Here is a 14819-nt window from a genome sequence, read left to right on the forward strand (position 1 = left end):
TGCAACTGAATTACAGTTAAGTGTTACCCAGCTAACTCACTGTGGGTACCATCTGACTGATGTGATGTACAGATACACCATTTAGATTCAGATTGTATATAGTTGTGACACACAGTGAATAATGATGTCTTCTGTGTTTTTCAGTTTAGGTCACAAGCCTGCCAAATTTGACAGCAGCAAATTTGGTTTGTTTGCCTGTGGGCTAGAGGACAGAAGTAGTCTCTCCAGTATTCCTGACACCATCACAGCCTCGCTAGCTGGGCCACTGGTAGGTCATCTTCTCTCCGAGATCTCCCTAGCTCGGCCAATGGTAGGTCCTGCTGTCGTAGGGATCTCACTTTAGAGGTCTCAGGTTCATCATCCTGACATGTCATCTTCTCACCGGCTCTGTCCTTGGTAGGTCATATGCCTACTGAGATGTCCTTAACTTGCCCATTGGTAGGTCATCAACTTACACCAGCTGTCCTTGGCTTGGTCAGTAGAATACCAAGTTTCCATATTTAACTAAGATGTCCCTAGATTGATCATTGGTAGGCTATCAAGTTACAGGGATGTATCCTGCCATTGGTAGGACATTATCTTTCTGAGATGTCTCTAGCTTTAACATTGATAGATAACTGTTTCACTGAAGTGTCCTTAGCTTTGACATTGGTAGATAACTGTCTCACTGAGATGTCCCTGGCTTTGACTCTGGTAGATTATTGTTTGCTGAGATGTACTAGGGCTCGTATTAGTGCTTTGTTTACTTGCACTGGTGCAACCCAAGATTACAAAGTACAACCTAGTGATTAGTCAAAATCAGTCACCAGGTGCAAGTCAGTTTCTGAGTGTGTAAACTTGAGGGAAAAAGTCTAATAATTCAAAAGCGTATTTTTTTCTTCCAGTAAAAGCAGTGCATCTGGAATTTGTATGGTGCAACTAGGCTTTTATCTTAGGTTGCACCATCAATCATGATAAAGTCAGTCAGTCGTAGGTTGCATCAAGTGCAACTAGTTTCACATCTCATAAATCAAGCCCTGTGTCCCCAGCTTTGACATTGGTAGATTATTGTCTCACTGAGATCAATAGTAAGTCTAACTTCTTAGCACCATCATCTGCAGTCAAGTCTGCATGATTTACCAGTAGTTTCCTTCATCCCTCCTCTCTGAGATGTCAGTAGCCATTACTTCCCAGCCGTTACTGCTAGATGTTCAGTGATCAGTCTTTGGTACACCATTTATCACATCATTATGTTGCCATATGCTGTTCACTAAAGTCTTAGTGATACAACTTGAGATTATCTTGACCTGAATCACTTAGTAAAAACTTAGAGTTTTAGAACTCTAATAAATACCGTAATTTCAGTCATGATAGGTTAAGTCATATGCTTTCCCATCTGTTTTCAAACCATTATTATTAATGTGGACAAGGTTTACTTTTACATTAGTTAGAAAAAGATATATTCCCAAAATTCAGTGTATTTAGACAGAATGTTAATGCAGTTTTGTAACTTCCAGATTAAAACTGCAGCAAATAAATAGAAACACACATAACATGACAACATATCATAGTGGCTAAACAGTGCTCTGTAGTGTGTGTTTGATGCATTACTGAACATTACATTATTGTTCAGCACAAATGTGTTCCATCTACATGGTGTTCCTTGTTGATTAAAAGTAATTGTAATTTAATTTAATGTGTAGAATGTCTACAGCTAATTCTATATTGTCTTATTTCAGATGTCTCATTCCTCCTCAACATCGTCTGTGATCTCCTCTGATAGTGACACCTCGTCGTCCCCCTACAGGTCATGTGACACCTATGTGATCCGCGTTAGTCTCGAACCTAGTGACCAGGCCAGCACACACATCTACAAGAGCATAATGGTTAGTCCTTGTGTGGTCTACTGGTTAGACTGACTACCTGGAGAGCTGAGAATCAGTGGTTTGATTCCCTGAGGGTGTCGTACCTAAAACATTAAATGATGTTGTTACTTTTGAAGATAAAGGTTAGAATTGGTCTTCAGCAACCCATGCTTGTCACAAGAGGCAAACAACAGGGATTGTGTGGGAAGGTTTGCTGACTTGATTGACATTTGCATAGATTGATGCTCATGCTGTTGATCACTTGATTGTCTGAAGCATTTCAGAAAGTCGACATTTCCCTGGAATATTCCTTAGTGCAGCTGTAGACAACAACCAAACCAAATAATACCCTAGAACTTGATCCAGTCAATAGGAATCCTGTACATTAGAAGATTTCTGGTTGTGTTTGAGGCTCTGCTCCTTGGTGGCATGTAAACACAAAGGACAAAGCTGTCCTATAATACAGCATGCAGATTGCCAAGCTCTTGATACTCTAGAGACGTTTCTGACCACTGATGATCCTGTGTATAACATATGATCTCTGGCAGTGTGTGTAATTGCTATGCTTCTTGCAGCTGTGTAACACCGACCACACCAACACAGTGATACAGAAGGTCCTGGAGAAGTACTCCCTGGAAGGCCAGCCAGAAGACTACTGTCTACTGCAAATACTACCGGATGGAGGAGGTGAGGACCTTGGTGGAGTAGCAGGAGGGAGGACGTCAAGTTGGGTGGGCAGGTGAAGCTTGTCAGGATATGGGGCGTTAGTCTGTGGGAGGGTGCAGGTGTTTGAAAATCACATCACCCGATGAAAGGGACAAGTCAGTTTTCATTTCAGGCAATCAGATAATGGTATAGTGTGATAAAAAATTGTTGAGGATTAAAATATTGTAATTTTTCATTTTTTTCGCTCATTACTCACATGATAAATGTGAATATTAGCAGAACATATCTCCAGATTCAAAGACAGGTAAACAGCTAAGCAGCGGGTATACTACTTACCAAAGAAGTAGGAAAGTTGTGGTCCATGCTGTCCCAATATCAAACCACCTCTTCCTTTGCAATATTTGTCAGATTTTTCTTATTGACACTTTCATTCATAAGTCCCCAATTATTTTTTATTTGGATTTAGGTAAGGGCTATATCTTGGCCTTCTAATAATGTCATATTTTTGGTCTGAAACCAGACCAGTGAATGCTTGAAATGATGTTTTGGGTTGTTGGCCTGTTGGAAAATCCAAAAATTTCCATAGAACACATGAACCGATGGAAGTAAATGTCCCTCGAGAACAACTATGTACTGCTCACTGTTCACATTCCTTTCAAATACACAGGGGGGTGTTGCCCTTAACACAGATATGCCACCCCACACGTTAGATTGTACTTTGGATGCTGATACAAAGGTTTTGTCAGTTTGTTTGGTCCAGAATTTCATTGTATTAGGAAGCTTCCTGTTCTCTAAATCATCCATACTGAGATCACCAAAAATGTCGTCTCCTAGCAAGTAAACAAAGGGGGATAACTTCACAAACTAATGAAAACGGATTAACAGAGTTATCTCTCTTGAATGAAACCTAGCACTTGATACCTGGTCAAGGTTGTTTATATTCGAAATCCTCTTTGACATATCCTGAAATTCTCAATAACTTCTGGTCATACTATATCTTACTTGTCTGTGGGCTGCTAGATAATTTCCACTTGTGATTGAAGCTGTAAATAAACTTGGATTTCATTTCATGTTGTCTCAAAATGTAGCTAATGATTCCGTAATCATAATAAAACAGAGTTATCTTTCTTGCTATTTATCATTCTTGTTTATGCCATAAAGTCAGTGCAAGTGGAGAATGAGTCAGGACAAGTTACTTTCTTAAAGTCACTTGCCTTTGTGGCAAGTTGCTTTTAAAAATTCTTTTGAACCCCTTGGTGCAGTTTCTTAGGATTTAGGATGTCAGTCTACATGAGTGGGGGAGTAGGGTGTCAGTCTGTGTGAAGGGGGAGGAGGAGGGTGTCAGGATTTGGGTTATCAGTCTGTAAGGAGGGGAGGGTGTCATGATTTAGGGTATCAGTCTGTGTGAATGGGGAGGATGTCATGTTTTGTGGTGTCAGTATGTGTGCGGGGGAAGGGTATCAGGATTTGATGTGTCAGTGTGTGTGAAATGGAAGGTTGTCAGGATTTGGGGTGTCTGTATGGAGGGGACGGTGTCTGGATTTAGGATGTGAGTCTATGTGAGGAGGAAGGGTGTCATGATTTGGGGTGTCAGTATGTGTGATTGGGGAGGGTGTCATGATTTGGGGTGTCAGTATGTGTGAAGGGGGAAGGTGTCTTGATTTGGGGGGTCAGTCTGTGTGAGGGGGAAGGTTTCATGTGTGAGGGGTGAGTGTGTCATGATTTGGGGTGTCAGTCAGTGTGAGGGGGAGGGTATCATGATTTGGGGTGTCAGTCTGTGTGACAAGGGAGGGTGACAGAACTGTAATCATAGTTAATCATGTTAATCAGTTTGGTGGTATGATGAGGTTGGCTGATGACAGTCCATGGGACAAAGTAGTCAGTTGGTAGGTAGGTGTTGACAACATGATGTTGCTTGCAGCACTGTGGGGTGAGTATTAGCCAAATGTGTTGGTAATGGAAACTAATGTTCGATCTCTTCCTTTCCAGAACTTCTGATACCGGAGAGATCCAATGTCTTCTATGCCTTGAATAGCAGTATTGATCTGAAGTTTGTGGTGCGAACTCGTGCAGAACATGAAACTCTCACCCTCCGACGGAAAGGGAAACGTCGAGGGAAGAAACTGAGCTTGTAGTATTTGGCAATGTGCAATATGTGAACACAGAGTGTTAGTGAGATCACCCGTTGTGAAAATGTCCCTCAGCATCTTCACTGCTTCCATCATCGGCACAAAAATCATCATCCTATCATGGAAACACCTTCAGCATTTCTTGGAACCAGAAGCAAGACCATATTTGTCTATCCCTTTCTGTGTTGAATCATTTCGTCATCAATATTAACATTAACTGATCTCACATGAAGGAGTCAAAGATTATTATATTATTAAAGACACTGACTCAAAAAAAAGCATCCAGATACAATTTTACGAAAATGGCAAAAAAAATCTTTTAGCATATAAACAAGACGAGCAGATAATATTCAGCATCTTAAATGTTCTGCTTTATTTCCTTGCATTGTATTATTTTTATTGCTGTTTTTGAAGAGTTAGAGAGAAACCTTTGGTGTGATAGTGGTGTAACGATATGGCAGTAAATTATTGTATGATGACCCAAGGCAAATGATTTTTTCCTGCATGCAAGTCCTGATGCCAAAACGTGAAATATTTTCGAAACTGTTCTGCCACCAGCTAACACCGATGTCGCAATATTTCCCTGTTGGCTATAATTAGCAAAACAGACCTTAGGGTGTACAGTATTACAATATCCCATCTTTCGTCACAACAAATTAACGCCAAATATTTCTGGTTCAAGGTTGGATATGAATCATGTCACACTTGTAGTATTCATATTATTGTATCGTGATCCAACCATATCGTTACACCTCAGTAATGTCATTCTGAAACCTAATCATTAATATCATGTTAATATAAATATTCATATTTAATACTCAGTCATTGAGGATATTTCTTTAGCTGTGGGCTGTGGAGGAGTTCATCATTTGAATGTAATCATGCTGTATATTCCATTATTTGTTACCATGGTTACGTGTGACTGTCATGTTTTTTTTACATGCTTTGTACATGAAGTTGACGTATGTCATGTGATAAGTCTTGTTAAACATTGTGTCTAAAGTGATGAAAGTTCCAGAATGGTTCTAGTCAGTGTGTTTGTTTGAAGATACTTATGTTTGTTTGTTTGTTTGTCTGTTTTGTTTGGTGTGTTGTTGTGTTCTTGTTAATTTGAATTTTCAGGTGTAAGAATCAACAGTGCTTTTACCATATTCTTATTTTAATATGTTTACAATGTGCCATGACAGATAAAGATCTGGTCTTAGATTACCTATAATATAAGTTTAAGATACAATTTTCCAAGAATTTTACCTGGTGATTACAGGTAGGAATACATTTTTTTTACAGGTAATAATGAGATCATGTTTTACAAATCTGAAACAATATACTATCACAATATTTTTGATAATTTCTTTGTTTTAAAAGATTATTGAATGTAAGGTTCAACAGTGTAAATTTAGGGTCATTTAAGACAGACTGACCTACAAATTTTGCCTTATTTTTATGAGTGTGTAATTGTACATTCATTCTAGATTTGGTGCAGTGTGATATAATTATAAAGATAATATCATAAGAACATAAACTAATGCTCAGTCATGCATATTTAAGGATTCAATCTTAATTTTCACTGCTACTAAACAAAACAGATGTTCCATTACGGGTCACATGTGAATGACCTTGAACTTTGATCTAGTTTTGATGGAATCACTCATACAGTCACTAATTGTTATTCAGAATAAACTGTGTTCACCTTTAAATGTTACACAAGCCAGGCACTTGAGCCAGTGATTGTTAAATTAATCACATTTTGAAATTCATAATTAAAAAGATAAATTTATGTATGTTTAATGAACTGAATTATTTTGTTAGTAGACAGCAGTAAAAGAAAATAAGGCTAACTTTGTTCTGTCCCTTAGTTGTGCCATGATGCTTGAATTAAAGATTCTGTCAGTGCAGGAACAGTACCAGTCTCAACATGGTTTTAACACCTTCAAAGTATGACTCCACCTTCAAACTGATGCATCATTCAATGGAAACATTCTGTATCAGTTTGACAAAAGGAATACAGATTTTGTCATGAGTACAAGAATTGCACAGCACTCGTATATTGACAACCCTAGTACTGAAAATAAATGATTCTGTGAGGTCTGTTTTATCACACTCTTCCTTTATATTTCTGTAGTAATTAGTGACTAATGAACTATAATGCTATGAAAGGTTTTGGTGATCATTAACTTTTTTTTACATGATAGGGCAAGGTCACAAGACAGGTCATCACACATGGCATTTATGAAAGCTTAGGGACATGGGATTGTAATCTGGAAAACTTTTACAACCAAAAATAATAACTAAGCATTCTCCTAAGAAAATGTTGAAACTGCAGTGTAAAGAAACTGCCATTTCCTTTTGAAGAAATGCAACTTCCAATCCTGAAACTTTCCATAAATATCCAAGTTCTTCCTTGTATGTAGCAGACCTGATGAGCTGTTAAGCCTTTCGGCTGACATATAATGACTTGTGTGAAATTATAAAAAAATGAGTGTCTGTTATTCATTCATTGCTGTTACAAGTTCTTTCAGGTTTTGGATGTAGCTATTCGCTATACAGAGTTACATCCCCTTGGTGTGCCAGGATCATGATTCTTTGTTTGTCAGCACCATATTAATGCTTGTAGGTTTCACCAAAGCATTACACATTTAAGAGGTACATCACTTTAGGATGTCCTCCCATGTGGATGTAGCTGATACACTATTTAGAATGGCATTAACCTAAGTCACTTGCTGACCAGATGTTAGGAATGTTAAAATCATTTAGCAATGCAGAGTACAATCCTTTTACTCCTTGAGACTGCACCTTTTGATCAGTGCCAAATGTGTGTTTACTTATCCATGATGGTGAAAGTATCAAGCAAGTTCTATAAGAAAAAGACTAGGACTTAAGGGAAAAGAGGAAAGCGTATTGGACACTCATGGTATCTGTACATAAGCAAAGGAGGTAAGTACTGGTAGTTGAACTGGTAATTTAAACACTAGCTGAGAAGAGTGACAATATGCATTATTGCTGTTGGTGCTAAACAACTCTGCATTTTCAACCATGATTATACAATAAACCAAGGAGAACTTGTCTACCAAAATATACAGAACAGAGTAAGATATTGAAGAGTGATGAATTATGAGTGGTCCATAGGCTTTCTAAGTATTATAGGGGCCGTGGAGTAGCTTAGTGGTTCAAGTGTTCACTCATCATGCTAAATGCATGGTTCCATTCCCTTTAGGGATACAATGTGTAGAGCCCATTTCTGGTGTTCCCCGCGTGATATTCCTTGAATATTGCTATAAGTGGGGTAAATGTCTTATAAGGCATATTTGAACCTTGGACCTCCAAATTCATTAAATTGTAATATTGGATTGATGGCAAGGACATTTGATTTCATGCTTAATTTTGTGAGTATTTAAATTCATTCTATGAAACCAGTTTTAAAATTTTTCTGCTGGCATTTAGTGTGGTGAGGAAAGTGTGATGAGCACTGGGGGTCAAGATGAGAAGATCCTGAAACTGAAACCTTCATAACCTTTTATATTTAAAATTTATTTATTTGTTTAATAAAGAAAGCTTTAAAATGGGTGGTGTGATGTATTTAAGTTCTTTGCTTTACTAGTCTGCATGCTATATGACGACCTCTCACATGCAGTAAACCCTTGTTAATATGGAAACCTTGCATTCTGGACAAGTACTTATATGCAGTGCACAGTTAAAATATACTAACAACGTGTACTTGTGAAAGCTGTCACAACTGCAGTTGCACTATACATCCATATTAACAAGGTCTTGCTTTTTGTGAGTTTCGTCAGTAGATTCACATCCTTAAGAGGAATCTGCTTTAGTCACATGTACCACATGTTTCAAATATCAACAACCAATTTTATCACAGGTTGTTTTTAGAAAATACTCAAGGTAAAAAATAAGCAAACCGGTCTCTAGCATTGATTTGAGAATTATAACTTGGCATTCAATCAAGATTTGATACAGCAGTATTCAGTTCCTAATCTTACAAAAACTGACATCCCAGTTACTTTGGAACTGGCATACTTCTGTATGTAATAACTGTCTTTGAGTGTATTTGACTCAAATAGGTAATGAAAATCATGCGGTAGATATAAAAAACTTAAAAATTGGAAGCAGTTTCTTCTGTGTATATTTGTTTCCTGAATTTTTGTCGTGAGTATATTAGTGCAGGTCACAGTCACATAAGTTGATACTCACCATTATCTTTGAGATGTACCAGCATTATGAGGACTCAATATATGTCTGAAGTTGTTCTTGTGTGTTGTTCTTGTATCTGCATATTTCTCAAGTCACAATGCAATGATGTAGTTAGCTAACCTTACATAGAAGTTGAGGTGGGAAAAGGTCTCTATAGAATTGTTTCATAATAAATCTGAAATTCAAACACAAGAATATAGATGAATCATTGCAAGGTTTATGCACCAGCAAATATCACCTACATGGATATTTTTGGGTCACAAAGTGATTTTAGGGAGCAACATTCCATTGCCTTTGTAAAATTGTTGAATTTTGTCCTTTACATAACTGAAACAATTAAGCTCAGATAGTTTTAGTTTAGTCTATATGACATTTGTTAATATTTCACAGAAATGTGTGAATTAATACTTTCAGTAAGTATTGAACATAAGTCAACTTTTTTCTTTTGCCATGATAACCTATGCTTGTAAGCTCATAAGAAGTGAAAAAAAAAATCAATATTTGAATCTTGACCATTTTCCTGCCTCCTCTTTCATTTAGGGAGTAATATAATACCATGCCTACCTCATGCTCCAAAACTGAGGATTATCAAAAAGAATTCAATATTTTATTCATATCAGTTTTTTGTACTATTTATGAACTGTACATGGAAAGCTACAGACATCACTAATAGCCTTGGCTGTTTAACTGCTGAGTGATGATACATTACACAGACACTGCGGCAGGTTGTATCCACATTGAAGGTGTAGGTGTCGTAACAGTTGCTCAGAAAATATTGTCTTTAGTTACCCATGCTAATTTCTAAAGTATATTTTCACAAAGAAATTTCTGTCAGTGGTGTTGAAAGTTTGTCTCTGAATGTTATTTATGAATTGTCTTCCGTACTGGTATCTTTGTGAAATATTGTTGATATTGTTGTATGTACACTACTGTGTCAACTGAAATGCATGTCGTTCTGTAACTGTCAGTACTGAAATCAACATGTGCATCTTTGCAATGTACAAGTGTTGGTAAATGTGATCCATACCCAGGGCTATTTTCATACCATTCTCTACTTTCTTGAGTAGGTCCTTGAATTGATCTATGTGAAATTAAGTTAACTTGTTCAATCAGTATTACTGGCCAAATGACATATACTCAAGGAAACAAATAAGGGAACACCACACCAGTGTGGTGGTCCTTAGTTCATTCTCAGATATTCACCCACAGTGCAACAGTGAAGAAACCTTGAGAAAACAGAGGAACACTTTTACATTCTTGTGTTCCTGTATTTGTTTCCCTCAGTATATTTTGGAAGCTGTCAACACTAAACGGAAAGCTGCATGTACATATTGTGCTAATTTCTTTTTAATGATGTCACCAGTAGCCCAGAATCGGAATGGAGCACCTACCATTCGAATCTATGGTAATCTGAGTTCGGTACAATCATTAATTTATATTTTATGTCAAAAGGTATATTTTGATATTCAGTCTTAATGCACAAGGGAAATATGATCCCATTATTGAAGACATGTCTCAGTGACAAGATATCCACATGCTGTTGTAATTTCTCTTTCATTGTGCATGTTTCACCTGTACTGTTGATTACTGTGTTGCTCCTCCATGCAGCCAGTTTGCTTCACCTTTAAGGATGCCAGAACTTCAATAATACCAAGCCAGTTGGAGAAGCATGCAGGTCAAGAGACCCAAGTTTGTTGTATTGGGTACAAAGTATGCGATTCCCCAAGAGTGTTGTGATGGTGACAGTGATCATATAGTATAATAAAGAAAATGTCAATGCCTGAGATCAACCAGTCTCCTTTATCCACTGAAACAGATTCCATGCAGCACAAAAGGTAAAATAGTTACAATTTCATGAATAAACTAATGACAGTGATGACACTACTTGTTATGAAAAGGTAACGAGATTGTATTGTTTAACAATCATTTAAGAATAGATTAGATTTTTAGGCAGTCTCATTTGAGTGGTAAATATTACATGCATCCATTGTCAAGTTGAGAGATGTGCTCAAACTGTGAGAATGAAGTCTGTGATCCTCTGCTATTTCCGTGCTGATGTAGATGTGAGGACAGTCACACTTGACATTTTATGTGGAAACCCTGAGGAAACCCTTGTCTGAGTTACAGCATGGCCAAAAGCTATAGCCTCATGTTCCCCCACACTGGCTTGACTCCTCCAGGTAGATTTATATGAGTCATGAGTGAGATATGTCCCGTACCCGTGTTAGGATAGTGGGTTTAAGTTCTGTTCTACAGTTTTGACTCAGCACCGGACTATGCATGCGAGATTCTTCCAAGTGGTTCACCAGTCACACAGAGTTTCGATTCCCCACATGGCTACAATGTGTGAAGCCCATGTCTGGTGTCCCCTGCTGTGATATTACTGGAATATTTTGCGAATGTGGTGTAGATTCTAACTCACTCATTCCTTGATCTACCTTTGTCCATTAGTCCTGTGTCAGTTAGCTTGGGACACCTTCTAAAACTGAAAATAAGTATCAGGTTAACACTTAACAATACATATGTTAACTTGCTGGCCATGTGTCATTTGGGTTTGAGGTATGTCTCGTAATTTTATATATTTTTTTATGGAGGAAAAGTATTTTAATTGAAGGGGCTGCCCTCACCCAACTTCCTGCTAAAAGCCAAAAAGAAGAAAGAAAAAATTTTTTTTTAAAAATTCAATGTTAGTCAGAAGACTTTGGAAGTAGCTTAGTGGTTAAGGTGTTTGCTTTTCATGCCAGAGATCCGAGTTTGATTCCCCACATATGTACAATATGTCAATCCCTTTTCTGGTGTTCCCCCACATTGATATTTGATATTGATGGAATATTGCTAAAAGTAGTGTACGTATAACTCACTCAGTCACTATGGAATGATAATGCCAGCTCTTTTACAGAATGTAACAGAAGCAGACAAGGGCTTCCTCATGGAATTATTCATGCTTTTAGTTCCTTTGCTCAATGTTGTATAAATCTTACCGGTACATAAGCTTATTTTACTTTGTTTTCCTTTTACCTTGAACAGGCACGTTTTTATTGCCATTTTCATTTTCATGTCCCTCACCAAGACCATCCGGTATCCAACCCTCCCCTTCCAACCTTGATCCAAACCACCTCACATCCCATCCTTTATCCATACCTCTACCCTTTTTTCCACCTCCGCATTCTTTCATTTCACCCCTTCTTCCTGGCCCTGTCAAATATCAATAACCCTTAAAAAAGATATCCAACATATTAGCATTCTTTTGTTTTACTCCAGTTGACAAAGCACTCTGTTGGTATGGCACTTTGTTTGTGAATTTCTATTTTCATATTATCACTTTGTCCTGTTTCTGTTATCTTCATGATCTTCTCTACACATGAAATGTACATGCATTCATCAAGGTGTGTTACCTTCACATGATATTACCATGGCGCCAGGCTGGTCGGAGAGTAGGATTGTGATTTTTAAAAAACAAACTCAAATAACAAACAAAAATAAGTGTGTGCTTTTGTAGATTAATTGAATCACAAATTTGATTGTATTTTTCACTCTATTTTTGATATTTTAGGTTCTGAGAGAATATTGAGTATCTTGTCTTTACACACATATTAATACTATATTTTTTTTTTGTTAAACAACTCAAAAACTTCATGAAAATACTGAAAGAAAAATGAAGTAAATATTTGATGAATATTCCTATATATTACTTATGTATAAAATGAATTTGACACTAGCTATTTAATAGAGTGGTTAGTCTCCAAATGGATGAATGATTGCATGGTAGGTTCCATGTAGGATATATGTTTTTATTTTCACCACTTTTTTCTGTTCATTTATATGTAGATCTCATAGTAGTGTTATTTAATTTGTGCAATGCTCTGGACTTGTGTTTTATAAATGCAACGGAGATTTTTTTTACCAGATCATAATAATATGTAATTCAAAAACTATTTAAATCCAAACTTTGCTCAGTGTGATCAAAATTGTTAATGGTTAGCATATTTGACTTATTGAACAACATATCTATTTATTCTTCTAAAATGAAATTTTAGAGATTCAGTAATAATATACATATATTAATGGTGGTATGTTTGTTATCTTTGTTATTTTTACCAAAAAATTAACATGGTAATTATTTACTCTGGACTGGTGTATTAATATAACCAATGAGTATACAAATATGAAGTAACTAACGATAAACCTATGATAACTTATAACATGTCAGGTTGGTTATGATCTCTTGTTCTATTAATATGTTGTCAGAATTAATATTAATCATAATCAGGTTATATCAAGCATAATTAGAATATTATGTGTAACCAATTAGAGAGAACTTTGATATGGATTGTCGTATAATCTCCCTTAAACGAGGAAAGAATTCTTTTCCATGAAGATAGTTGACTTTTGATTTGTTTTCAGACTTGGTGTAACATTTGTCAGAAGGAATACATTTTAATATCCTATACTAATTAACGTAGAAGAACTGTTTTGTATACTTTACCCAGTCATCATGATGTTATTGTTTTCTATTATAATTATTATTAGAAGGGACAGCAAGCTGTGAAATAACTTTATTGTATTTTTGATTTATAGACAGTAGTCTCCCAGCATTTAAGGGTTGTTTATTATGAACTGACTTTGCAAATTGCACAAAAACTTTATGTTTGTGAATCTTTTATGTTTTATGAAATGTGTATCTTTAGTGATTCTGAAAACGGTACCTCAGTACACAACTGCATGAGGTCTTACCAAACTGTGACAATGTCAAGGTCATGTCTGGCTGATTTTTGCTTGAATATCAAAATATATGTAGATTTTTAATTTTTTAATATATATGATGTGTAACTATTCAGTTTGAATATGAATAAATTGAATACCTATGAAAAATCATGTTTTTGTGTGTGTGTTTTTACTGAGATATAGTTAAAGGAATTTGTTTTAGTCATGTTTATTGTTTAGGATGGTACTCAGCAGTGGCCCAGGAAATGAGGATGTTCTGCAAATAATCAAGAATAGACAAGACAATCCAGTGATCATCATCAGGAGCATCAATCAATCAATTGCGGTGTGATGACGTGTCAAACAAGTCAGCAAGCATGACAATCTGATCCTGTTAGTTACCTATTAAGAGAAGCATGGGTTGCTGTAGATCAATTCTAACCCATAGGTCTATGCAATTGGGATGCAATGCCATGTGTCATCTGAGTCAGCAAGTTTGGCCATCTGATCCTGTATTTCACTTCAGATAACAGACAGCATATGGGTATTCAATGCCGATTCCATGTTCACAGGCATCAGGAAATAACACAATACAAGATGACATGATATAAGCTTTGTGGATGGACATACTTCATAGCAATAAATATAATACTATTCACAACATATGAACAAAATCAATTAAGTAAGGTTTTGTACTGAAATAAGAATATAACAGAAATCATGGTTCTCATACAACAGACTTGCTAATAGCAATAAGCATTTGTTCATTAACAGCTTGGATACTGCCTTGGATCAGAGACCATTTATATGGTCTCTGCTATGATAAAGGAATGCCAAGATACAAATACACAGCAGCGACAGTATGCCACTAAAAAGATAACAGGTATAGTTGTTAAGAAACAAACTAGAAAAAACAAGAAATCCCCAAAAACAAATTATGTGAAAAAGTTGAGTCAGAACTCACCGTTTACAAATATACATCAAGTTTCATTAAATACATTTTAAAAAGTATGCTTGACCTTTTGAACAAAACATTGTTTACACACATAATAGTCATAACATAACATAAACATAGAATAACCGTTTCTTTCATTAACATTTTCCACCAAACTGATATTAATGGATTTAGTGTCAATGACTTTTTATTCTTTTAAAAAGCAGAGGGAGCAATTGTACATTTCAGGCCAATTAGCAGACTTAGTCAGACTGGTTGCAGCCAGTTTAACATCACTTGGTTATTTTTTATTAAAAAAAAAGAAAAAAGAAGTGAATA

General features: G+C 36.3%; 1 protein-coding gene across 4 annotated transcripts in view; it reads left to right on the forward strand.

Moving 5' to 3' along the window:
• The window catches only part of LOC137273551 (ral guanine nucleotide dissociation stimulator-like 1), a 38835-nt gene extending 25121 nt beyond the window's left edge, over positions 1–13714 (forward strand). For 2 of the 4 annotated variants that reach the window (XM_067806287.1, XM_067806289.1), the window contains 4 exons: positions 145–310; positions 1719–1865; positions 2420–2531; positions 4500–13714. In XM_067806287.1, the coding sequence (XP_067662388.1) occupies positions 145–310; positions 1719–1865; positions 2420–2531; positions 4500–4645 (571 nt within the window). In that variant the 3' untranslated portion in view covers positions 4646–13714. The remainder of the gene's footprint in view (positions 1–144; positions 311–1718; positions 1866–2419; positions 2532–4499) is intronic. The other 2 variants (XM_067806288.1, XM_067806290.1) reach the window with 1 other exon arrangement.
• Positions 13715–14819: the final 1105 nt, after the last annotated feature.

The sequence above is a fragment of the Haliotis asinina genome, chromosome 2 (genome assembly GCF_037392515.1).
Source record: "Haliotis asinina isolate JCU_RB_2024 chromosome 2, JCU_Hal_asi_v2, whole genome shotgun sequence".
NCBI lineage: Eukaryota > Metazoa > Mollusca > Gastropoda > Lepetellida > Haliotidae > Haliotis > Haliotis asinina.